The 27,774-nt window shown below is 42.1% G+C and overlaps 1 protein-coding gene across 25 annotated transcripts in view; it reads right to left on the bottom strand.

Annotated features, from left to right (window-relative positions):
- PCDH15 (protocadherin related 15) overlaps positions 1 to 27,774 on the bottom strand; it is a 649,118-nt gene that overhangs the window by 90,256 nt on the left and 531,088 nt on the right. For all 25 annotated transcript variants that reach the window (XR_014564822.1, XM_083740648.1, XM_083740659.1 and 22 more), the window contains 3 exons: positions 15,489 to 15,605; positions 5,105 to 5,245; positions 2,450 to 2,562 (listed from right to left, as the gene is read on the bottom strand). Coding sequence is in view for 24 of the 25 variants with exons in the window: in XM_083740648.1 (XP_083596774.1) it covers positions 2,450 to 2,562; positions 5,105 to 5,245; positions 15,489 to 15,605 (371 nt within the window). In the remaining variant the exon portion in view is untranslated. The remainder of the gene's footprint in view (positions 1 to 2,449; positions 2,563 to 5,104; positions 5,246 to 15,488; positions 15,606 to 27,774) is intronic.

Here is a 27,774-nt window from a genome sequence, read left to right as displayed (position 1 = left end):
TAAACACTCACACTTCACATTGCAGAAGGAAATTTAGTAAGATTTCAAACTGTTTACAAAACTGCACAGACAGAACTGACAGCAGAACACACACACACACACACACACACACACACACACTCTTTAAGGATAGTAAAAGCAAAGTGCTTCTCTCCTTTTGAAAGGTTAACATCTGTCTTCACTCAAACTGTCTCCTTAACTGTTATGTACAACTAATTTCCCAGTCACAGTTTTCTCTTTCCCTATATGGCACATGCCTGGAAATAGGAACAGAGCAGTTTTGAATTTTCTGGTCAGTCAAGATCATTCTTGTGAATTAGAAATCTGTGCACTGGATCATGCTTATAGAAAGACAGGTCATGTTACAACAACATCAACTGAACACTGTGACCTTTGGTATTTCACTTTTTCTGCAAGAAATAAAGCCCTTAACAGAAAGTTAGTGTTCCTTAACAACAAACCAATTTCCCAAAATGGAGCCTAGGGTTTACTTTGCTGTTTCAATGCATTTGAAAGATGTGACTATTTTCCTTTACTTGACATAAAATGCTTGAACACCTGTTAAATGTGCCCACAGGCAATACTTAATAGCTATTGATTGCACTCTTTAGCTAGCAATTTATTGCCTACAATTGCAGTCCATGGCTATTAACTATGACTTTCTAGTTGTGTAAGAGGACAAGATATGCATTAATTAACAAAAATCCAAGGTACCTTTGATCTCTTACTTTTTTAAAAAGGGTAATTAATCACAAGAGGATGCCAGGTCTAAACACACACACACACACAACCAGATATTAATTTAACTATTTCTGCTTTAGATTTAATTTCACATCTGGCCTTTGCACATTTTATAATATGCTAGAAAGAGTTAGAAGGACTTCTGTGCTCCTTTCCCCCAGAAAGATTCCTTTTTCTTAACTTCAAATTAATTTTGCACATGTACAGATTACAGTCACAGAGAAGCTAAAAACATGCCACTGTCAAATTCTGAATGAATCCATAAGCAGCAGAGCACATCATTTAATGAACTCATCTTCTTTGTTAAAGCACCCAATTATCCAAATGCTGTACATAGCCTGCTGATGTGTCCATGCCTACCAGTTCCTGTGTAAATTGTGTAACTTATTTGCCTGTGATTCACATAGCTAGAATCACAGGCAAATAAGTGTCCAATGCCATACAAGCCATGCAGGTATATGAAAAATGGATCAATGGAAAAGCAGCTATATTCAGAACTAACAATACAGCACAATAGGGATCTTTCTTATAATTCCCTGCAACCTAGCATAACAACTCTACTCCTTACATGCTTTAGCTTCAATCAACAAATCATTTTATTTCTCTGTTTGCTCTGACACATCCTATTAACTATCCCAGAATTCTGTCCCTCTCGTTGCATAATTGTTCTGGTTATGCTTTGTTCTAGATGTTTTGAGCATAACATACATGGCAAAGTGGTATATAAATGAAGTGGCTATGAAAATAATGCTATTACATTTTTGAATGGTTTCATGGTAAATAAGAGAACAATGCAATCACTTCAGTTTAGCAGCTCTGGTTTTGTGGTAAGAGATCTGAGGTGGACCTGGAGTCTCAACATAAGCAGACGTTGGACCTTTGAAGTCATGGAATGTCTGGAAAGCTCAACTGGTTACAGCATGGTGCTGATAACACCAAGTTTGCAGGTTCGATTGCCATATGGGAGAGCTACATATTTCTGCATTGCAGGGGGTTGGACAAGATGATCCTCTAGGTCCCTCCCAACTCTACAATCCTATGATTCTATGATCCTTTCTATACATTAAGGGGAGCCATTAAAGGGTACATAATCCAATTATAAGCCCTTCATATCTGTGTAACTGCCCATCAGTGAACTGAAGAATGAATGCAACCAAGTAAATAAAACCAGCCAGATGAACGAGACACAGGTAGTTGTCATTAACGTATAACATTTAACTACACAAGACTGTGTCCAGCTGAGCCATAGGCACAGTAGACCCAGTGGGTTTAAGTTAGCTAAATTCATTTGTTTCAATGGGTCTGCTATATGAGCAAAGTTAGATACAATCCACAAGCCTGACAAGGAAATCGCTGTTTATTTCTTGGTGCTAACTTTGCTTCCTGATTACATTATACTTTTCACAGCCTACATAATGACAGAGTTCAAATAATAGTTTCTTTCTCCTCACATTTCCCTTTAGTAATATTGATGCTATTTTAAATATTTATTCCTTACATTTACATACCACCTTTATCTTCCAAGGATTTCAAGGTGATATGCATGGCTCTCCTCCCCCCATTTCATTGTCACAGCAACCCTGTGGTTAGGCTAAGAGATGGTGCCTGGCCCAAGGTCGCCCAGTGAGCTTCATGCTCTCCCAGGTCATAGTCCAACACTCTAACCCTTATCCCACATGTAATGGTAGAAATGGGAGACATACTATACCTGTATTCATCCTGAGTGAACCTTGGAATTACTGAGGGTTGCAATACTGAAATTTCTACAGTGGTGGTGTTGAACTTCACAGGATCCCCATCATCATAGGCAATAACCACGAGCTATCAAGCACACAAACATAGTGAAGATCAACTCCAGTCTTACACACAGTCATATTACATGCCATTTGGCTTCTGGTAGAAGTAGACAGCTACAAGCTTTGCAGGTCTCCAGAAAACTCTTAATTCCTTCATCACGGACTAGCCAATTTTATTATTATTATCTTTAATATTTTTATTGAGATTTTGTAATTGCAAATTCCAAATATCACATACCATTAGCCAATCCTACCTTACCATTACATTTACAATCCTCTCCCTCCCCACCTGACTTCCCTTAACGTCCCCTTCTGGTTTGTTACATTGTTTGTTGTATTCTACATGTACATATACTATTGAATGTTGTTACATTATCATCCTCTATGTTTAAATTCAATAAAGTTGTGAAAGTTTATTCAAATCCTCCCAGTGAGTCCATTTCCTTTTGTTGTTTCTGCACAGACTAGCCAACTCTTTAGGTGTGATGATGATGTGCTCAGGTGACTGCATCACTGCAAAGCACTCTGAATTTCTTTTGCTGTCAGATTTGCAGCATTTGATTTTTTTTATGAACTTACTCACTTTTGTTTAAAGGCAAAAATAACATTGAAATAAAAAATGAGTAGCAAAACAAGCAAACAAAACAAAAGTTTTTTAAAAAGCCTGTTTGGAACCCAAAGTGCAATTCTAACTCTTTAATCCTAAAGCTTAATCCTATAAATATTCTGAACCACAGTGAAATATTAAAGTATATTATGCAAAAAAGAAAAGAAAAAGTGGAAGGACTTTAATTAGGGGTGTGCTGCAGTCCCCTGGGAAGTTTCACTAGTTTTACTGAAAAGATTTTCAATTCCCTAAAAGTTATTTGGATCTTTCACCACAGGTGTTTGAACCTCAAAACAACTCTAGAAAGCTCAGGGAAATAAATAAATAAATAAATAAATAAATAAATAAATAAATACTAGTTCATAAATTTCCAAACGGAGAATCCAGAAACCAACAGCTTTTGCTCCATTCCAGATGTGTGCTTTGTTGTTGCATATTATTCATTCATTTATTTATTCATTGAATTTGTATACTGCCCTTCATCCAAAGATCTCAGGATGTTTCGTAGCATAAAACAGAGAATAAAACCATGGCATATACAATATACATATATACACCATAGTTGATATAGGCTACCCAATTCATTGTATTGGAGGCAGCAGATCTGCAGTCTTCATTGGCATGGAATGAGAAGCTCTTGTGGGCAAGGAAGCTCTGTGTAAAAAAGCTTATGCAAAATCTGTTGTAGTCTATTACATTTTTGAAGCAAAGCATTCAATTTTACATTCACTACTTCCTGAGCACAATTATTTGAATCACTGCAGACAGCAAATACTAGGATAACAAGATAATGTGTGCAAATTATACTGGCATTATTGTATCTCAAAACTTGGTTTCTAGTGTTTTTTACATAGATGCAAATGATGAAGAGATTTAACATTAGTATCATTCTGTCTTCTCAAAATTTTATTTTAGAACTAATGTGCAGTACAATCCTATGCCTATTTACTTCCTAGTAAGCATACAATCCTGTGGATATTCACTCCCTAGTAAGAATATTTAGGATTGGAACTTAAATTATTGAAAGGTACACGTCTTCAATCTTTGATGGTCGCAGAATAATTTAATGGATTATTCATGGCAGCATTTTCCTGAAGCAGAGGTATCAAGATGCCTAAAACCCATTAAACACATTCCTTCTACTTATAAAAAGTGAAGTGACTTCACTTTCTGTCATAGTTTCACACACACATATAAGCAAATAAGCTAGAAAACCATGGCAAGCAGATGGTGTTTTTCAAGAAGACAGATGAGTGGGTTAAAGTACACAGACTCATTGAGATACCTTTTTGGGGGTTGCTGGCATGTTTTTCAATTAAGAAAATGTGTGATTAAAAAGGAACTGCTTTAACCCAACATATCAGAGAAGAATAATTAATTATCATAACTTGAACCAGTATTTTCTTCAGGGAATATATATATATATATATATATATATATATATATATATAAAACACTCATCCCGCAAATTACACTGAATTCGATTTTCTGTAAAATGATGCATTATAATCTGAGCTTTTAAAGCTGCAGCGTCAACTGAAATCCTAACAGACAAATACAAACTGAGTTGCAAACATTAATTAACTTAATGGATCTCCTCAACCAGCAACTGTCAGTACAAAGCTTTGATAACAAGGAAAAGTAAAAGAGAATAAGAATAAGAACTGCAGGCACCCCTTCCTCATTTTATACATATTTGCCTGAGTGTAGATCCCTCTGATTTAATTGGAGATTGTTTCAAACTGAGCAGCTTGGAGACACTGCAGCAGAATCTGTGATTGCTCATCCCTAGTGAAAACCCAGCACTGGCTCTGATTTAATTTGTCTTTCATTTTGCGGCCATTCAGTGGGATTGTGGAGGACCAGAAAAAAATGCTAGGTAGTGTGATGGAGCCCTCAGGCTGGGGGATAGCCACTCCAGTGCAAAAACATATTAAAGTGGATATGTGGATGTTATTACCTTAAATAATGTACTGGGCTCTTCATTAAGGTTCACACGAGTAACCACACGTCCAGAATCTTCTTCGACATCAAAGATACTTGCACTGTAAGGGAACTGGACCACATCCACTTTATACCTCACCCAACTTGCTGGTGTCCCCTATAAGAAAAACACACGTTGGTTATTGTATACGGCATGGGCTGGAAAAGAAGACCTAAATGTTAAAATACAACCCAATATTATTATGTTGACATTTGGAAGAAAAAAAAACAGTCAAAACTACAGGATCAACAGCAACCTGCCCACTGACAAGGAAGAGCCAGGGCCACAGAGGGGAAAAACATTTAGCACATTGGTTACTGATCTCACGACAAAGGGATGTTACTTTGGAGACCCATTTACAACACAAAAATAATGGGGGAAGTCACCTCGTCAAAAATTATCAAGGCTTCCGATACTAGAACTGAATTCCACTTTCAGTCCATTTTGAAATATTCTGGTCCAAGCAAAAGAGCTTTTTAAGTCTGAAACTATGCAACACCTTTAGTTAATGTATCTCATTATATTCATAATTCTTAACTTGAAGGTACCATTTGTACTAATGTTATACTGCTATGGTGGGGGGAGGCTTGAGATAATAAGGAAAATACTAGAGGTATTTTCTAAAACAAAGAGTGGCAAGTGGTGAATTAAATTTAACTCCCTTTGGACTCTAATGGTATCAGTACAAAACTCACATTGTGCAGGAAAACTAGAAGTCCATGACAATGCCTATTCCATGCATTGGGAAGGTTTGCCTATCACTAATATGTTTAATAATAATAATAATAATAATAATAATAATTTTTATTTATACCCTACCCTCCCCGGCAAAAACCGGGCTCAGAGCAGCTAACATAAAATGTTTAACACATTAACATAAAATCAGGCAATCAATTAAAATACATCCTAAAATCAGATCAGGATCAGAGTAAAATCCAATCAGATGGCAAGCCACAGATTAGGGTTGGGGACCTTAAATGCTCACCAGGCCCAACTGTTTATGCTGATCTTATATGAGCCTGTGAGAAAAAGTTGGGAGGCCACTTTCATGCAAGTTCTTATGGGGGAAAGGGGAGTCAGACTGAACCCCAACCAAAGGCCTGGTGGAACAGCTCCATCTTTCAGGCCCTGTGGAAAGATGTCAAATCCCGCAGGGCCCTGGTCTCTTGTGACAGAGTGTTCCACCAGGCCAGGGCCGGCATTCATGTTATTCAGCTGAGGTGTCAGTTGGATTGTGAAGCAAAATCTTTACTGATGCAATTTTCTACTTTTCCCTTTGTAAGTAAGCAACTGGTTTAGTTGTTTTCAATCTTTATTATCCCTGTGCTGTTTTCCCTGTGAGTAAATTCATTGTTATACTTATTGATGGTTATGAGATGGCAAGCATCAATGAATATGTGATCAATAACAACAAAACTATTTTGCATCATATTAGTAAATGCAGCTTGTGGCAACCAATCATGTTAATGAAAACGTCAGTGTAAATTGGTATTTGATGTTTTGTGTTATTAAGAAAGATGTAGACATTTAAATGGAATCTGGTTGCATTTAGGTAATAAGACAACCTTTTGTTTCTTTTGCAAAACTGATTGTGAATTTTGGAAGTGAATCATATAGAGCATGACCACCAACCAACCAGCCAATTCACTGACTTATTTATTGCTTTATTTTAGGGACAGAGAACCTATAGCTCTCAAGATGCTGCTGGACTTCCATCAGCCAAAGCCAGCACTGCCCATGGCCAGGGATTATGGGGGTTGTAGTCCAACAACATCAGGGACACCGGTAGTGCTGTGGGTTAAACCACAGAGCCTAGGACTTGCCAATCAGGTCGGCGGTTCGAATCCCCACAGCGGGGTGAGCTGGTGTAGTGGTTAAGAGCGGTAGTCTCGTAATCTGGGGAACCGGGTTCGATTCCCCGCTCCTCCACATGCAGCTGCTGGGTGACCTTGGGCTAGTCACACTTCTCTGAAGTCTCTCAGCCCCACTCACCTCACAGAGTGTTTGTTGTGGGGGAGGAAGGGAAAGGAGAATGTTAGCCGCTTTGAGACTCCTTAAAGGGAGTGAAAGGCGGGATATCAAATCCAAACTCTTCTTCTTCTTTCAAACTCCTGCCAACCTAGCAGTTCAAAAGCACTTCAAAGTGCAAGTAGATAAATAGGTACCACTCTGGCGGGAAGGTAAACGGCATTTCCGTGTGCTGCTCTGGTTCGCCAGAAGCGGCTTAGTCATGCTGGCCACATGACCTGGAAACTGTACGCCGGCTCCCTTGGCTAATAAAGCGAGATGAGCGCCGCAACCCCAGAGTCGGTCACGACTGGACCTAATGGTCAGGGGTCCCTTTACCTTTACCTAGTCCAACAACACCTGGAAGGTCACAGACACTTCATCCCTGTTTTGATTTCAGGGTGCTTTATATCCCCCCCCCCCCAGTACAACACAGGCATTAATTCACATCATGGAGGTGAAACAGAGAAAGGGGATTGGGAGGGCCAAGTCCAAACCATTTTGCTGAAAGCAGTCAGAGGAATGTGCCCCCTTCGTGCCATAACAGAGAATGCTGAAGTACACATTTGGAGAATACACAACCATTTAGCCAGGTATGGGATCTATAGGGAATAGGTATCATAAAGCTGGCACACTGGAAGGGCCTGGAACAAGTTTTAAAAGTCATATGCAGATCCAGTATTTGTAGAACAATCACAGCTGAGTTGGGACATGCAACTTTTTATTTTTTTTAATGCTATGCCATGGCACAGTGTTGTTCCCACTGGGTTATCCTCAGTGTGGAAAGCCACCAGGCTGCTCCTGCTTACAGAAGTTCATTTGTGCATGAAAGGCAGAAACCCTTTTTCAAAAGAATGACAGGAACACTCTCTTGCATTGTATCTCCACCAGTGGTTCCCAAACTCCCCCACCAACCCATGGATCACTTGAAAAGCGCTCTAGGTTCTTGGTGGACCACTTAATGATTTTTTTGACCTGTTGTAGCCATTGTAGATGCTAGAGATACTGTATGATTCTTAATTGCATTTTTATAGACATCTTGTGGACCACCTGTATGAAGCTCATAGATGTGGTTTATGAGACTTGCAGACCACAGTTTGGGAACCCCTGACCTACATGGTACTCCCCTGGCAAGTTTAGAAACTTCTCACAGTCTCCCTGAAAGCCCCTACAAGTTCATGGGTGATGAATGGTTCCATGAAACTCACTTTCTCCTCAGTCACATCTAGAACCAGATTTTTATACAAACGCTTCAGTTTCAGAGTTGCGCTTATGGGCCCCACATATGCTGCTTACATTCCATATGGAAAATTAGTGTTGAGAGGGGTTTTTTGTATCACTTTTCATCTTATTATTTACAAAATCCTCACAGGAATAGCTATTATAACGTGTGCTACCTCATCTGTGTCATATCCTGTCCTCACTAAAACATAACACGCCATTCCTGACATCGCATTCTCTTGTCACCATGTGAGGTGCCAGATGCTTCGAGGTCAGTCAGAAACTGCAGCCACCAGGGAATTTTTTTTGCTGTCATCAAGAAATCCTCAGAGAAGCAGATTGGAATTATTGTCCCATCAGAAGGGTAAAGCCCCGGGATTTGATTAATTCTGCACACACCGTCAAAAACATACTAAAATTATTAGTAGCAAGAGGAGCTAATAGAAAGACAAATGTTTAACAATTTTGCACAGTCCCCCCATGCCATCTCCTGTAAATCAGAATACAAAACTGATTACAAGGATTTTTAGGTATGTGTGTTAATTACTGTAAGCTCATAAACAATATGTCCTAGAGACAGGAGCTGCTGAAGCAACTGTATATGCAAGCTATGCAACACATATGTGTTGTCTTTGTGTGTGGTTGTTTTGCTTTTCAGTGGTTTCCATCCTCTATGTGTGGCTTTTCTATGTCATTCTATAGGACCTCATTTACCTTCTGGGCAACGTTCTGAGGACCTTATGACAGTGGTGGACAGAGGCAATAGTAGGCAGATCAATTACTCTAAATTTTACTTGAGCAATTTCTTTCTGTTATGGTGACCTTGTTTATTGTTGCTGAGCTTTTCTTCTTTTTTTACAAAAACATCAAAAGAACACTGGCCACAGAGAGTACAAATTTAGCTGTGTTGTTTTCTTTCACGGAGAAGAGATTTTGCTTCATGAGATGGCTCCTGCATGCCATAATGAGGTATGATGACTATTCACCAAGTCTTCCCACTTGACTTGGCTTCTGCAAGTTTGCTTATTATACGGTTGATTCATATAAGCCTTCTGCAAATCAGCTGCCTGAATTCTGTATCACAGACATGGTAAACTAAATCACTACACTATGGTTTTTTTCTAGACTTACATGTTAAAGTTCACTATATCAAACCTTGTCGGTGATACTGCAGCCTCAGAAGAAAATAAATTACATCCTAAACATGCCATTTCCAGGAAGGGGAAAGAGAACTACCATCCAATGCTGCTTAACGGGAGGCTCTGAAATCAAACTATATATGACTTTCCATTCCGCATGGGTGTAAATTGAGAAAGGCAACTCAAAGAATGGCAGTAATTCCATATATTGAAATTCTACCGCATATATAGAAGAGAAAAGAGACAGATCAGGAGACATGGAAAGCAACTTGTTCTCTTTTCTAACAATTCCAGAGTTAATGTGACGAGCCTTCAGAACTCTGATCAGTTCCTTGTGGTGAATTGCAACCCCCAAAAGTATTTGGAAGATGGGTCTGATTGACATTTTGCAGGCTCTGGCTCAGCTTGCAGAAATGATACAACATTTCAATAGAAGGCACATGATGGCTTCCTACAGGGCATTCCAAAGAGGTCATTTGTTCTCTCATTGGTTTATTACTGCTGGTACTTCTTCTCTTTGTGCATTGAATATGAAGGTCTGAGAGAAAACGTAAGAAGCTGCCTAGAGTCAGACCACTGGCCCATCTAGTTCAGAATTGTCTACACTGAATGGCAACAGCTATCCAGGGTTTCAGGAAGTGGTCCCTCCCAGCTTTGCCTGGATATACCAGGGACTGAACCTGGGACCCACTGCATACATGCTGGGTGCTCAACCACTGGTTCTTCCTCAGCAGTTAACATTTTTCTGCATACTTTTACATGTCAGGAGAGATGGGGTGGAACCCGAATGCATAGGCATACTGAGGGTAGGGTGAGCACATGTACATTTTGTGAACACCTAAAAAGGGCTTCTAATGTACCAGAATTTAAGAAATCATATATTACTGGAATAGGTAATTTTTAGATCCTTTCAAACATAAGGTATTCCAATGAGATCAGAAGGCACTAGGACGATTATATTCTTAATGTCAGGCGGAAACCTGATTTAATAATGTTTTTACAAAATATAATTAGCAAGAAATTACTCAAACCCAGATAATGTGGTTCAGAATAGCAACAATCACACTCTGTTCCAATGACTAAAACCTACAATTATCATTAAGCATCAGCACATTAGGTAATTAGTTATTGAATTCATAAAGCTGGCATGAGATCATTATTTCTGGGGAAGCTACTTTTCTTCCATCATTTTAGAAAACAACAACACCAGGATATTATAGTTATTGGCAAAGTTGCAATTGATTGACAAAGATCATCAAAGGAAGATTTAACATGGATTTTTTATTTTATTTTAATAAACTTGCTTTCATTATCTGTCACATTCATTATCTGTTTATGTTGCTTCAAGTCATTCAGAAAGCATGCTTGCTTGTCTTGTGAACATCAAACATTTTAGAACCCTGGGTTGAAGCACATTTATACCAGGAGAGGTGTTATATCCTATGCTAAGAAAAAGACATAAGTTATGCATTGCCTTGATGTGCTTTAGCACATAAAAAATGCTACCGCTATCATCCTCCACAAATGCTTTGAAGGGGTGAGTGCTGCCAGATTAAGAATCTTTATATTAACTAACAGCATGATGTTATGTGTTCTTAAATGGCAATTGGCTCCATTGAACTCCATAGGATTTACTTCCTTGCATAAACACCAAAGATCAGGGCTTCAAAGCTTCAATTTCCAAAGCATTAAAAATGGAAATGCCACAAGCATTACAATAAAAATGTGTGGTTAGTGTCTCACAAAAGGAATTGTATCCATACACGCCCCCCTACACCCAAGCTATAGTGTCTATGGAACAGTGAGCAGCCCAGCACAGACATAATAGGAAAAGGTAAAGGGACCCCTGACCATTAGGTCCAGTCACGGATGACTCTGAGGGTTGCGGCGCTCATCGCGCTTTACTGGCCGAGGGAGCTGGCGTACGGCTTCTGGGTCATGTGGCCAGCATGATTAAGCCGCTTCTGGCTAACCAGAGCAGTGCAACAAAATGCTGTTTACCTTCCCGCCAGAGCGGTACCTCAGTTCAAAGCACTGGTTTGTAAATGAGGAATCGACCCAAAGAACCTACACTGCAAAAATGTCCTTTCCCTTAACTGGTCAGACTTAAACCATAGAGTAGCATTACATCTGTACCTTGCCAAATCTAGGCAACACTAAAAAACAAACAAAAAAAAAACAGAGTCCACAATAAGGGTTTGAAGCGGGTTCACAAATATTGGTTCAGGGGTCTAGTGTCAGTTCAAATGTACAGTGGTACCTCAGGTTACATACGCTTCATGTTACATACACTTCAGGTTAAAGACTCCGCTAACCCAGAAATAGTGCTTCAGGTTAAGAACTTTGCTTCAGGATGAGAACAGAAATCGGGCTCCAGCGGCGCGGCAGCAGCAGGAGGCCCCATTAGCTAAAGTGGTGCTTCAAGTTAAGAACAGTTTCAGGTTAAGTACGAACCTCCGGAATGAATTAAGTACTTAACCTGAGGTACCACTGTATTACTAAACCATGGTTGACAGCAACAATGTAAGAGAGGGGTAGATCTATACATGAGAGAAGAGGATGTTGGGGAAGGGGACTTCCTGATGAAGGCTCCCTGCAAACCACAACTAAAAACTGGAAATCCACATCAGAAATGCATGCTTCTCTTTCTCTCTGAAGTGTGAATGTCTTAGTTTCATTTGGGTGTCACTGCTTTAGGTGGACAGCAAAGGCAACGGCCAGGGCTATTTTAAACATGTGGGAATAACTTCAGACTCTCCTTTAGACTGAGTGGTCTCTCTCTCTCTCTCTCTTACTGGGAATGAGTATGAAATTTGTTTCTGGTGAGTGGTGTAGGTTTGGAAACTCTTTGCCTTGAGATGTTCCTAACTGCCTCACTAGATGACCAAGCACTTACGAAAGTTTATTCCTTCATGTTAATGTATTTTGCCTGCTACTTTGGTTTTAATTATCTAGATTATAAATGAATTTGATCAGCCTCCTTTCTTTATTTTAAGCTTGTTTCTGATTACTTGGCTTTTGCACTTCTTATTGCAGTTTTCACAAGATCATTAACTTTTAATTCTTAGCGTGGCTTATATTGTAATACTGGATTTTGAGCAGTTAGGAATCTTAACTTTTATATTGCATTTTTAAAAGTCTAACAATGGAAATTATATAACTGGCCATCAATAATTATTCCGTGCATGGTTTACAGACAAAACATTGTTTAAAAATACAATATATAATGAAAATCAACCCCCACCAAAAATTCTCGAAGAAAATAAAACAGATATAGGGAAGCAGATGAAAACATAGACAGGTGGGCAAGTGCCAACAAGGAGCTTGTCCCACCAACCTGCCCCTCATTTCTGTTCACCTGTCATTCACATATGCTGTTAGTTTTCTTTCTCACTCACCTATAAATATGCTTTGCTCCTTCTGTGGTCCCTGTCAAATATTATCCTGGTGCCGTTACTGCTAACAGCAAGGAAAGGAATAATCAGATGCTCACTTTAAGTTCCCAATTCTTCCTTTGTAGCTACATCATTACCTGCCCCACACCTGATATCTGGAACATGGGAAGTGGTTATGGTTTGTGTGAAATGGCCTTGTGGGCCTTCTTGGGACCTATCCCAGGCTCATAGGCCAGAAGTTCCTAACCCTTGCTCTATAGCTATACTGTAATTGAGGAAACTATCTGATCTTTATCATTTGTGTTTCCCTGCAGACTCCAAATTCGTACTCATCAATATGGTATGAAAAAGGGAAAAGGGAAAGTATTTTTCCTGCTTTGCCAGCAGGAATGTGTAAATAAAGTATCCACGAGGCTCCCTTAATACCTCATCTCCAGGCTTATTTACTTATAAATAAAGCTAGAAAATTATACACACTCTCCTTGGCTGTCCTAATGGCTCTATTTCGCCCCCTGCTAATAGACTGCTATTGAATGACTATTTTGAAGCTTAGCAGGTTTTGATAAGATTGGCTACAATTACTTGGTGTCCTTCAGTGGCATTATGCTCTCTGCAGTAAATAAGCACTCCCCCGCCCAACCCCAACCCCCCCCCCCGTCTTCCTCTAAAGACAATAAAAAATGCCACTCTGACTATGCTAGAATTTAATGTGAAGGGAGGTAGAGAAGATACAGGAGGGACAAGCACAATAATAATCGGCAAGTTCACTTATTCTCAAACTGATGGGACAAATGTCAGCTCAAGGCACTTTGCCAACGAAAAATTACTAGATAGCATAAATGGCTTCTTCCAGCTGCCAGCTCTAAAGCCCATTTAGAGACATGTTTGATTTAGTCTTCAGTGGAATGCTGAAGATGTCCACAACCCTCTGCCAAAAGCTAGGATTTCATAGCAAAGAGGAAAATTATCATTTTCACGACTGTTTTGTGGCTTCTTTTACCTTACTGCCACAGTAGCACTTTTCGCGGTCCCTGTACAGAAATGCTAGTCAAGATAAATCACTGCTGTATCCTAATACCTACATTAAACATGGTGTTGATCATGCAGAGCCCTTCTACAAACAGGCTCCTGTGATGGGATAAACTTCAATTCCTCTATGGATTAGATCTCAGGAAATCCCTTAAATCCAAAAAAGGCTAGTGCTACAAAACCCCAAAACACTCATCCCTTTTAAAAACAGCATTATCTGCTGGCTTTGGTAACAAGATGTTTAGGGAGAGTAGAGGGGAGTCTCTCTTTCCCATCCTCTGCCAACATTTTCAACCATTTGCGTAACCTGGAATAATGTTGTGGTCACTGTCCATAGCTAGAAGGAGATTACTGAAGACTGCAGAGATACAATCTACTAGGAGAAAACGACTAGATTCTGACCAGTGGGGGAAAGTAACTATTTTGCAGAAAGTCCCCCCCCCCCCAGGCAGGGATTGTTCCTACATGAAATTTGCCCAAGGCACCTATAACACGGGACCAGTGCTTTTTTCTGGGGGGACACAGGAGTACGTATACCCCTAAACATTTTGTGAATCTAAGTTTGGCCTCATTGAGGGGCAGTATTTCAATATGAGTCGGAAAATGAGAGTACCCCAAAACATTTTTCTTTTAGAAAAAAAAGCACTGCATGGGACTGTCATGTTCCCACTAGTGACAGACTGGGAATACATGCATATTCCCTGTGAATGTTGACCAGTCTGACAACTACTGAGCTTTTCCCTTTAAGCTCCCTAGAACGTGAGATAGCTGAGTCGGTAGAGCATGAGATTTTTGATCTCATGGTCATTGGTTTGAGTCCTATGCAGGGCAAAAATATTCTTGCATTGCAGGGGGTTGGACTAGATAACCCTCATAACCACTTCCGGCTCTGCAATTCTATGATTCTAAGATCAGTGCTTTGACCAACAAATCAGAGTTTACCCATGGGATATAATACAACTCTGTCAATTGAATGCCAGACTGAAACCCAGATGCTGCTGGGAAAACTGATTCCAACAAATCTGCGCTGCTATATTCTTACATTATATTAACAAAAGGATTTTTTAATGCGGTATTTTATTTCTTCACACACACACAACACTTTTCATGCTTGGAGACTTACAATAACAGCAAATCAAGGAAATAACAGCCCTTCAAAAGTTTTGCTTTGTTTTCTGTTGGAGCCACAAAGCTGTTCCAAATGCAGGCCCACCCCTTGCGTTTTCCTGTTTATCATCAACACACTAAACCCTGATAAGGATTTCACATATAAATTGTTCCATAAGAAAAGAAAGCGGAGCAGGGAGGGAGGAGGCATTGGGGAGCTGGGGAGAAGTAAAAAAGAACTCTGCATTATGGCTTTATCCGTCTTGAGAACAATAATTGAAGTGCTCAAGCCAGAGGATAGGCTGGCATAAAAATGCATAGGAGCCACTGCTGGGTTAAAATAAATAAAAATAAATCATAGTAATCACTTATGTTGTTCAGAGGATTAAGGGCACTTATGCGGCTTTTAAAGAAATCTCTCCTGGGTGCAGGGTATTAAGGAAAAAAAATTGTTTTCCTTACCGGAGGGTCCAGATCCTCAGCTTCAACTGTTGTTATAACAGTGCCCTTGATTGCATCAGGAGCAACCATGCCCCTGTACAGAGGTTTGCTAAATACTGGGGAGTAATCGTTCATATCCTGCAAAACATAATTAAGAATTTACTGCTGAAGCTGAAATGAAATTATGGACACATTCACAATAGTTCTTTCAAACTAGGCTCTGCTCAGCCCCTTCTCTTTATCCAATTCATTTACTACTGTCAGGCCTTCTGGCTCCTCAATTGTGTCACTTATCTGCGCACAAGACTGGTACTCAAGAGGAGGATGCAAAATTTTCCATGCAATGTAAATGTGTAAAGAATTGACATTGAGTAGATCTGCTTCATCAGAACAATTGTCATTTCAATAAATGAGATTTCCAGGGACTGAGCAAATTCTTGTAGGCTGTGAAAATACAAACTCTAGAGTAGCATCTTGAGAAATAAGCATATCACTTTTTTATTTTTAAAATAACTACTGATAGGTAGCTTTCATCTTGTGATCTCTTATGAAATTAGTTTCAGAGGTTTGGAGTGACCCAACAGGTTTGAGAGGGGGACTCTTTTTCTTTTTAACAAAACGTGATGCAAAATAAATTGGATCAAATCCAGGGTTTTGTAGAAACTGTGATCAATCAAATACACTGGCAATAACAAACTCTGATACGAAATATGGTACCTTAACTTTCAGGATCATCATTAATGCATGACCTATGTATCCTATGGGGGGACTTTAACCATGCTCCCATGGTGCCAGTTTTTGTAGGTTCCACTCACATGTTGAAACTAACGTTACCACTCTCCCATGCATGCAGGAAGAGGCAGCAATCAACCAGGAAAAAAACAACCAACCCAGTTTAAGGGAATCTGCTTGCACTGGATTTGTAACCCATATTGGCCAGAGTTCTTGATTGGGTATAGTGGGTCTATGTTTGTGGCAGGGCCCTTTCACATAAACCCTGAAGGTATAGCTACTCCTGAGTGTGATCCCCATGTATTCACTCAGCATGTGAATAGAGCTATTGTGGTTGGATGTGCTGCTCATCCAGCACAAGAAAAGCTATCAATGCAACAACCAGTCCAAGTAATCACCAATGCCACCAAGTGCTCTGTGTGTGTGTGTGTGTGTGTGTGTGTGTGTGTGCGCGCGCACTTGCTCTGTGTCTGCATTTCTAGTTCATGTTTGTTTGGGGGGGGGCAGATAGAGCTCCATGCATTTTCCCTCCTTTTTGTTTTGCCTATCACCCACTTTCTCCCACTTATCATTGGCGAAGTTTGAATCTGGTCAAGCTTAGAAAATTAAGTAGATGGGGGAGAAGATTTTTTTTTGTCAGGTTCAACATGCTAAGTGAAGGAAAGACCACATGCCTGTTTGGATGTTGCCTGGGGAAAAGCTTTTTCCAGCTGACAAACATATTCTGCAGATCAAGTAAGGTTCATATGCTTATCCACATAATGGCCTCTACACCAGTGGCTCCAGATTTCCCCTGCCCCTGACAGACCACATGAGGGTCTTGGTGGACCACCTAACAAGTTTTCTGCCTTTTGCGTGTTGAGTTCCACAGTACCACCCCCAAAAAATTCACACATCACACGTTAATTTTTGTTTAAGGTTTTTGGCATATTTTTGGCCACAACTTTATTAAAATACAGAAAATGTGAGTGGTTGCTTAGGCATTGGTTATGACTATCTGTCCTTGCCCCCAAGGACAGAGCTGGCACTTCCGGGCACCTCGGAAGCCAGCGTGGGAAACAAGTATTGGGGAGAAATGAGGCTGGGAACCAGTCCAACACCGCTCACCCTCATGTTCCGGTGGGGCTTGCACGGCCCAAGCCCGGCACCACGGACAAGGACGAAAGAATGGCAAGCCCCTGGATTCCTTTAACGGAATTCCCTTTCGCATCATTTGGAGGGATAGGCACCTTACCCCTCCAAGCACCAATTTAACCAATGCCTAACCGCCAACCTTACAAGTTGTGACGATTTGCTACGCAGTAGGCAAAAACCAAATGGCAACAGCCAATCAGCCAAATGGCAAAATTCCTACCAGGCCCCCGCTCAAAGGCGAACGACCCCATGACAGGCATAGCAAGGTCAATTGAACCCAAGAACCACCCTATAGAAGGGAGGGGGGGCGGGTGATCCGATGCAAAACGGCCAAGAGGACGTCCTTTCGTCTATCTCCTCTACTTATAGACTCTGACCCCTCCTCCGAATTGCAACACTCAAAAATCCCCAGCAACCCATTTAACCCTTTACAGGCTTGGGTTCCCACCAAATTTGCCTAGTCATGATGGTGGTCTGTTCCCCAACCGCAACACGTGCTCTCTGCTAGTGAGAACACGCTTTGCGTGTTGAGTTCCACAGTACCACCCCCAAAAAATTCACACATCACACGTTAATTTTTGTTTAAGGTTTTTGGCATATTTTTGGCCACAACTTTATTAAAATACAGAAAATGTGAGTGGTTGCTTAGGCATTGGTTATGACTATCTGTCCTTGCCCCCAAGGACAGAGCTGGCACTTCCGGGCACCTCGGAAGCCAGCGTGGGAAACAAGTATTGGGGAGAAATGAGGCTGGGAACCAGTCCAACACCGCTCACCCTCATGTTCCGGTGGGGCTTGCACGGCCCAAGCCCGGCACCACGGACAAGGACGAAAGAATGGCAAGCCCCTGGATTCCTTTAACGGAATTCCCTTTCGCATCATTTGGAGGGATAGGCACCTTACCCCTCCAAGCACCAATTTAACCAATGCCTAACCGCCATGGAGCCCTCAGCTCACCGCCAAACCACTCACAGCCCCAACCAAGACCTCAGCTTGGTCACCACCGCACCAATCCAAGCCTCATTCCCTGAAGCAGAAAGGTGCACGCCATCAGCTCTGAAAAAAGGATGGCCTCTGAAAAGAAATCTCGGGGTGGGAAATCACATCACCACCCAGCTCCAAAGCCTTTTTGACCACCGCAGCATTGATGCGTTTTCTGGCCCTTTCAGTGGCGGCCGAGCAACGACTGCCCCTCCAAACGCAGCGTTGCAAAAGCTTTGACCAAAAGATTCTCGCTGTTGGCACCATTGCCCGCAGCGTCACCAGGTCACCCAGAATTGCAGCACGTAGTGACAAACAGTCCATGGTCACCCGGTCATTCTCGCCCAGCTGCACCACCATAGCAGCTGGCGGCCCCTCCAGGAGCAACTGCCTCCGGATACTTGGCAGGAACTCTGACCAGCGCATTCCTCGTTTGGACAGCCAAGACAACCGAATGTGTGGAGGAAGGCCGAGATCTGGACCCCATCCAGATTGCCGTGCTGCGACGCCAGCCCAATGGACGATACTGTGTCCCACCATCCAAATGCGGACAACCGCTAAACCTAATAAAAGTATAAAATAAAAGCAGTGTAAGACACCAAGTGTCAGCGAACATAACCTTTGAATGCATTTGATTTCCAGTGACCCAAATCCTTTATTCTGGCAGCTGACAAGCCCCAGTGGGCTGCTGTCGTGGCAGCCCCTATCCTAAAAGAATGGGGGGCGAAATCTTGGGCTGTGCCGCCACAAGCCAGAATCGCCTTACGCATCACCTTTGCAAACTGGTGTCTTGACAGGGGCAAACCATTCTCATGCCATAGCAGAGGCCCATCCCCTGGGGCGCATACCGCCAGGTATTTATTAAGATCTTTTACAGGGCAAGGGCCTGCTTCCCCCGTAGCAGGGATAAGATAAAACAAGCAAAATTGTAAGACACCAATAATGTTAATGAACATAACCTTTGAATGCATTCGATTTCCAACAACCTGTATTTTATTTCCACTGTCTTATTAACACACTTTCCGGCCTTCTCGGTGGTAGTTTGTCTAGGCATTGGTTCACGACTAGCTGCACCTGACCTCAGCAGGGCAGCACTGACGACTGGGCCCCACCATATCGTCAGTACCAGCAACATTGTGGGGGAGCAAAGAATCCCAAGGCAATTGCATCCCGCCAGGTGTCGTTCCCCTTAGGGGAAAGATGCACCCCATCTGCCCTAAAGAGGGCAACAGCCTTGAAGAAAATAGCAGGGTGCAATATTACAGAACCACCTAAAGCAAGGACCTATTTTATTTATTTGATATTTTATTTACTTTATTTATTTTATTCTATTGTCCATCGCCTTATTAACATGCTTCCTGGCCCGCTCAGTGGTAGTTTGTCTAAGCATTGGTTCCCGACTAGCTGCACCTGACCTTAACAGGGCAGCACTGAGGACTGGGCCCCACCATATCGCCAGTACAAATAAACAGCGTGGGGGAGCAATGAAACAGGATCAGACTCAAGCTCACCCCCAAATGCTCCCCGGGACTCTTGCGTAGCCCTACCCCTCGAAAGGGGTTGACAAAAGCATAGTGAATCCTTGGATTCCCTTAATGGAATATCTTTGCGCATTGGAGGGGACAGGTGCTCCAACCCCCCCCCCCTCCAGACCACCTTGAACCAATGCCTTAAATTATTTTGAGTCCAAGGAGAGCTGCCATCAACTCAATCCAAGTCCTCTTGCATGCAGGAATGCAAACTTATGCTGGAGGAAGACAGCAAACATTCTCGCCCAGCTGTACCACCAGCACTGCGGAAGGACCTGCACAGGTCACACTCGACCACACCAAAGGAAGGATCTCCTCCCAAAGCATTCTCCATCAGGACATCCAGTAAATGTTCACATGGGCAGGAAGACTGAGATGGCGCCCCAGTCCAAACTCGTCAACATGCTTGCCAGCCTAGTGTACGATGCTGTGACCCAAATGTGCACAGCTGCTCCTATGAAAAAAGGAAATAACAGACAAGCACAGACATCATTTGACACTTCTTGATATAACCCTTGTCAGCGTCAGACTTCCAATGACCCATATTCACAATCCTGTCTACTGACAAGGCCCCCAGTCTGCAGCCTTTGCAGCAGTCCTATTCGGAAGGAATGAGGTGTGTTCAGTGGTAAGCAAGTCGCAGGCCGTAATAACTGGTGCACGACGTAAGCACATTGATGCCTGGCTAATGGGAACCCATTTTCATGCACTAGGAGCGGGCCAGCCCCCAGGGAATGAAAAGCCAAATATTCTGTTATCCATAACCGGGCAAGGGCCCTCCTCACCTGTGGCGGGAACCCTGATTGTGGCACTCCTGCCCACTAAGTCTGTTTTTGAGTTCCCGACTCTAAAGACAAGCTCCAAAGGATAAGGAAAAGTCCTGAAGCAGTAAGCCTCCAGACTCTCATCCCCGTGCTGGCACCAACAACCATTTTTCCAACCCTCAGTGCGAAAATGCAATGGACTACTGAAAGGAATCTCGCCTTGATCTTTAACCAGCAGACAAGTTTTAACTTGTTGCAGATACTGCATAAGTAAAATTGACCAACTTCCTGCCCGCTGTCCTATGAGGTTGGAGCCTATTCCAACCTTCCAAGGCCCTATGCACTACAAACTTTATACAAGGGTCTCTGAAAATTAAAGCTTCAGTGTAACAGACATTGCAGCGGACTGAATTCTGATAGTTATAACAGCACGCCCAATCTGCAGCAGGTGGACCAAATACTGCAGGATCTGCTCAGAGGATGGGGGCCAATTCATCTGAATGGCCAAGGACTGCCAGCTTAAGGCTAAGAAATCCATCCAGGCCATCCCATAAGAGCTAAAAGCAGAAAGGAAATGGAAGCTGCTGCTCTCTATAAATGCTAATTGTTGTCACAATGCCACAGGTGGTCTGGAAAAGTCTGGCAACAGCTGAGTCTGGAGCCCAGGATCTGAAGCGCTTCATCTGAAAATGGGATAGAGTGCCAGCAACAACATTAGAGGATCCCGTAATTTGGAGAGTAGAAAGCACAATATTAAACCTTAAGCGGCGCAGCTCGAAAGCGTGAGCGGAGGGGCGGAGAATCTGCTGGAGCATGAGGACTGTTTTGCCAAAACGCTCACCACTACCTGGTTATCAGACCAAAAGCAGATCCGATGGCCACTGAACTCCTTGGGCCACATGTGAACTGCTACTACAATGGGGAAAAACTCAAGAAAAGTTATGTCACATGATTGCCTCATCACACCGGGCTTGAAGCCATAGCTTTGCACACCAGCGGCCCTTGAAATAAAACCAAAGGGCAAAGATCCAGCAGCACCAGCATAAACCTGAAAATCCTTGTGCGGGTTCAAGGTATCCTGCCATGGCGAACTACTATTGCATACATTCAGGAATTGCTACCATCACCTGATATCTGCCTTCACCACACTTGGTAGGCATACACAAAGGTAAGGGGACCGAAGGCCGCAGGCAGCGTGGCCTAGTGGGAAGATTAATTAAGTGACCCAGCAAGATCGGATCTGATGAAGCATCACTTGCTACAGAGGAAGTATTACAAAATAACTTCCTTCAAGGCAGACAGCTTCTCCATAGGCAAGTGGTTTGTTTTAGCAACGATATCCAACTGGATCCCTAAATAAAATGGGAATATGGGCAAAAGGTATTGAGCTATTGCTTGCCAGCTCCCAGCCCCCGCTTGGGCAGAGGCATCTAGTGCTGCCATCATGATATGTAAATTTACAGGGCCGACGCTGGCCAGAATCCCTAAAGAAGTCCTGACGAAGTTACTGCCGAGCCAGCTTCCTTTTCCGACACACACTCTGTGCAATGCAACTACACACTCTGTGCAATGCAAAAAACACGCTCTGTGCAATGCAACTACACACTCCCTGCAATGCACACACAAACCCTCCGTGCAATGCAACTACATACTTCGTTCAATGCAACCACACACTCTGTGCAATGCAAATGCACACTCCGTGCAATGCACACACAAACCCTCCGTGCAATGCAACTACATACTCCGTTCAATGCAACTACACACTCTGTGCAATGCAAAAAACCACGCTCTGTGCAATGCAAATGCACACTCCGTGCAATGCACACAAACCCTCCGTGTAATGCAACTACGCACTCCGTTCAATGGAACTACACTCCATGCAATGCAACTACACACTCTGTGCAATGCACACACACTCCTTGCAATGCAAAAACAGACTCTGTGCAATGCAACTATACCCTCCATGCAAAGCACACACATTCCGTGCAATGCAACTACACACTCCGTGCAATGCACACACACTCCGTGCAACGCAACCCCACCTTCCGTACAATGCAACAACACACTCTGTGCAATGCAACAACACATTCTGTGCAATGCAACAATACACTCCGTGCAAATGCAAACACATCCTTTGTGCAATGCAACTGCAAATCTCTCATGCAATGCAATGCAATTGCAGCCTGTGCAGCACCGTGTCCTGCAACGCACAGAGCAAACTGCAATGCGGGCACGCAAAGGTGCTTTCTCCCATTTGCATATTGCAAGTGTGGCGCCCATTACATCCCTGGCAGTTAGGTAACCACCAAAAGGACCTAAGTGTCCAGGTAGACCAGTATGGGAGCATGCAGCTGTCCCATACAGGGACCAATCCTGCAACCTAGGCATTACCGGCACTATGACTGACCCAGGGAAACCATTGCTTATAGACCACATGGGGACACTATTCAGGCTGGAAACGCTTCCAGGCCATCGAATTCTGGGGCAAAGCCCTAGGATCACCTGCTAGGCCAGGCATAAATGTTTCCAGTGAAATAGGAGAGTTGAGGTAGCCCACAGCTTGTCCAGCTACCCCTGCTTGCCCTTTTAGAGGGAAGCACCCCTTCAAGAAACCCAAAGTTCTTTTATCACAAATGGGCAGAACTACCCAGCAACAGAATAACCTAAAAGGAGCAGTTAGTTTTGTTTTGTTTTGTTATAACAATGGCTAAGAGGGGGATATGAACCCTGTCTCCCAGGTCCTAGTCTTATACTTTAGCCACTAAGCCACAATGGCTCGTCTCTAAAATGGCAGTTGCCACTATCAGGGCAAAACAAACTTAAAGAAAATAAACTTGTTCAGAAATGGCATAGTTCAAGAGCATATGCAGAGTGCTCATAGTCCTTGGAGGCAGAGAGCCTCTGGGGCCCTCTGTCTGCCTCAGATATACATTAGGAGCAACTGGGCCTGCAAGCAGATACATTCCTATAGCAAGAATGAGTCACGTGACAGAGACTTAACAATTAACTGCTACCTGTAGCAGAATAAGGCTTGGAAGTTAATGTGCAGGCCGAATAGGCCTCCCTGTTTCTGCTCTTGAGAATCTTAGTCTCATAGCAATATTAAAGGAAACCAAATTAGTGCTCCCACCCAAGGCTAGCTTAAAATTTGGCCAACAGCGCTGCACACACTCAAATTAAAGCCAACCTTCGGGGATACTATAAACGAAAGTGATTCCAGCTAAGCTGGGAACAGCCCTGACTAGCCCCACAATTTCAACGAGAGAAATGGGGGAAACCTTTTGCAAAAGAAAGCCCCTAACGGGGGCTCTTTACCGATTGGGAAAGGCAAGCCACAGATACAGGGAGAATCTTCCCACAGGGCAGGGTAAGGGGTGGGGTGGGAAATGGAACAGGAAAAGGGGGGAATTAAATTATTTAAGGGACTAGAGAGGATTAAAAAGAAAGGGGAAATAAGAAATAAAGAAATGTAACCAGACAATGAGAAGATTGTCCAAGTGCTCCATGTGATCCGATGCAAAACGGCCAAGAGGACGTCCTTTCGTCTATCTCCTCTACTTATAGACTCTGACCCCTCCTCCGAATTGCAACACTCAAAAATCCCCAGCAACCCATTTAACCCTTTACAGGCTTGGGTTCCCACCAAATTTGCCTAGTCATGATGGTGGTCTGTTCCCCAACCGCAACACGTGCTCTCTGCTAGTGAGAACACGCTTTGTAGCAATTGTAATATACTGTGCTAGTTGCTGAATTATTTTTCAATTGTCTTTTTATAGTCATGTTGTAGGCCACCTAAATGAAGTACCCATGGACCACAATTTGGGAACCCTACCTCTACACTACAAAGGTGCAATCTGAATAGCCCAAGAAGTTGGAGGAACTGAAGATAAAAGATGGAGATAGTGTGTAGGCTATTGCTTAAATTGCAGTTATTTCATACCAAACATTGCTCTTTATGGATATGATCTGTGTAGGAAATACTTGCTTAACTGTAATGTATGAAATATAGTGCCAATATTTTTCAGTACACTGATTGCGCCCCCCCCCCCCCAAAAATGTGGGGTTTTTCCCTATTTGTTCAAGAACATGTAAAACAAGGGATTATTTCAAGCAAACATCATATTCAGCCCTGTCAGATATTGCTATGTCCCTTTATTGTGTCTGTACTGTTTCCCGATAATAGATGACAAATTCAGAACGCCTAAACATTTGTGTTCATCTTCTGCATGTCCTTATGTCCTTTGTGTTAGGAAATCAGCAACTATAAATAGATATGCCAAAAAGAGAAATGATGTAGAACATCCTCTGATAAGAATGTTTCAGAACATCCTCTTCTATGGGAAATGACTGGAAGGCCTTATTTATATTTCTAAGGTAAACAAATCAGGAGCAAATAAAAGTATGAATGCAAAGTTGCCTAAAATTAGGGTCGCCATATCTGCAAAAGTGAAAATCAGGACACAGTTGTTGAGGTTTTCTTTGTAGGGCAACCAAAGGTTTTGAGAATTTTTTTTTTAGTAAAGCTACAATCATTTTTAAAGGCATTTTTGACATGATTTAACCCCCGTTGCTGATTTCTGAAAAATTATCCAGGATGCAATTTTCAAAGGCTGGTTCCAGGAAAATCAGGACTTATGGCAGCCCTAGCTAAATTGCTGAAAGACAATAAGTTTTTGGCCTAAAAACACATTTTTTTCTATTGAGTCAGTCAACACATGGATATTTGGTGAGGTGAAAGTTGCACAATTAGCAACATAGAATGTTCTTCAACAGACATTCAAAAATTCAACTCTAAACCTTTAGCTTTATGTAGTGAAGTTCAAGGAGAACTCTACCCCATGATTTTGCTGATATACAAGCTTTGTTCTTAATCCCTTGTAAAGTTCAGTTTGTAAAAAAAAGTTACTGAAATAATATTTGGAGAAATCTATTAAGGGAGTGGACAAGTTGGATATGATAGTAATTTAGCTAGAGGGAAAGGGCACACTTCCTTTGAAAGTATACGTGAACAATCAAAATTAGGTAAAATGATAGTTTTAAAAGAGCAGCTATTTTCCATGAATGAAAAGTTGTGAGTGCCCAGCCTGCAATTTTTTTTTTAAAGGAAGGCTTTGTTATCCCACAAAAGGAAAAAGAGAAAAAAAAAATCTCTCTAGCCTGCATATGTCAGATGAATCAATATGTCAGATGAATCAATCAATATAAATACATTGTAAAGAATTAAGACATTTTAAAAGTAGCAGGGAGATTTGGTCATACAGCTTTTATATCCTCAAGTAAAGTTACTCATGCACAACTGCATGGAGAAGAATGCATTACGGTTGGAGAATATCTGCCATTGCTAGGAATTGGGCCTTTTTTATCTCATTTGCCTTCAACCTGGCATGTCTCCACACCAAGACAAAAGTGTGGTGGGTCCTTATCCGAGAGATGCCATTTGCAGATGACACGGCCTTGACAGCACACTCTGTAGAGATTCATCAGATGTTTTGCCCAAGCCTGCAGGTAGTTCAGCCTCACCTTCAGCCTGACAAAGACCAACATTCTGGGTGAGGACATCACAAGTGCTCCACGAAACAGCATTGGTGGCCACATGCTTGAGGTAGTAGATGATTTTGTCTGCTTGGGCTCCACTATAACCAGCAACCTCTCCATTGACACTGAGCTGAATTGGTAATGTAGCTATAGCAAAGACTTACTTCTCCAAAAGGGTATGGGAGAATGTGATGCTAATGACCAATACCAAGCTGAAGTTCTTCCAGGCTTGTGCGTTGAGCTCTCTGCTTTATGGCAGTGAATTGTGGGCAACTTACACTCACCAGGAGCAACACCTCAATGCCTTCGATATGCGCCGCATCAGGAAGTTTTTGGGTATGAGGTGGTAGGACTTGTTTGTGTCTCAAACAAAGAAGTGCTCTCTCAAGCCCACATTTCCAACATGTTCACACTCCTGTCTCAGTGATGTCTATTGGCTTGGTCATGTCCACAGAATGGAAGCTGGTACGATCCTCAAGGATTTGCTCTATGGGGAGCTGGCTTCAGGCACCTGGCCCATTGGCAGACCAACTCTGTGTTACAAAGATGTCTGGAAACGTGACATGAAGGCTGGCCAAATCAACCTCACCATGTGGGAATCCCTTGCAGACTGTAGTGCTTGGAGACTGTCAGGTTGTGTATCCACAGCAGTTACCAGAGGAGAAATGACCGCAGGAAGGAACACAGAAAGAAGAAACACCATGGTACATCTGCATCAGCTGCATCAACTGGATGCCTTCATGTGTCCTGCTGCAACAAAACATGTCTCTCCCTTATGGGTCTCTACAGCCACAGCAGATGCTGTAACTCTCCAACAGTTTGACTTTACCCCTGAAAGCACATTCTTCCATTGCCCCCCAAAACAAACAGATTCAAACAACAACTAGACTTACAAGAACACTGACAGAAATAATTTCATTTGAGTGTTAACTGCGTATTTTAGCTGATTGCCATTTCCCTTATTATTTCATCTTAGATATTTAATAATACTCTATGTGTTACTCATCCATACAACTTATCATTATTATAAATGTGACAAAAATGTAGAAAAAAGGAAAATGACATTCAGTTTGATGCTGTATCCTAAACATGAAGGGTTTTAGTTACAGATAGGTAGCCGTGTTGGTCTGCCATAGTCAAAACAAAAAAAATTCCTTCCAGTAGCACCTTAAAGACCAACTAAGACAGTTCTTGGTATGAGCTTTCGTGTGCATGCACACTTCTTCAGATACACTTCAGATACATCTGAAGAAGTGTGCATGCACACGAAAGCTCATACCAAGAACTGACTTAGTTGGTCTTTAAGGTGCTACTGGAAGGAATTTTTTTTGTTTTGATGAAGGGTTTTGTTTCAATTAATTATTTGTATTAGGATTTAGAGTTATGAAGACAGCAGAGACTTATACCACATCACAAATCCCTGGATTATTTCACTAGGGGGAATTATATGTATGTTAAACAGCATGGAAAACAATATTGTAGGATTTTGTATTGAGAATTGAGATGTGATAACCCCCTCATAACTTCTGCTTACTGAAACTGCACAGGGAAATAGTGGTAGCAAGTGTTCTTTGACATCATCAGCCTGATGGAAGAGACACTGAAATAGATACTACCTCATATCTGTTTGGA

Source organism: Podarcis gaigeae (assembly GCF_964106915.1).
Source record: "Podarcis gaigeae genome assembly, chromosome: 5".
Lineage (NCBI taxonomy): Eukaryota > Metazoa > Chordata > Lepidosauria > Squamata > Lacertidae > Podarcis > Podarcis gaigeae.
Note: the sequence above shows the minus strand (reverse complement) of the source record. Positions and strands in the feature narration are given on the sequence as shown.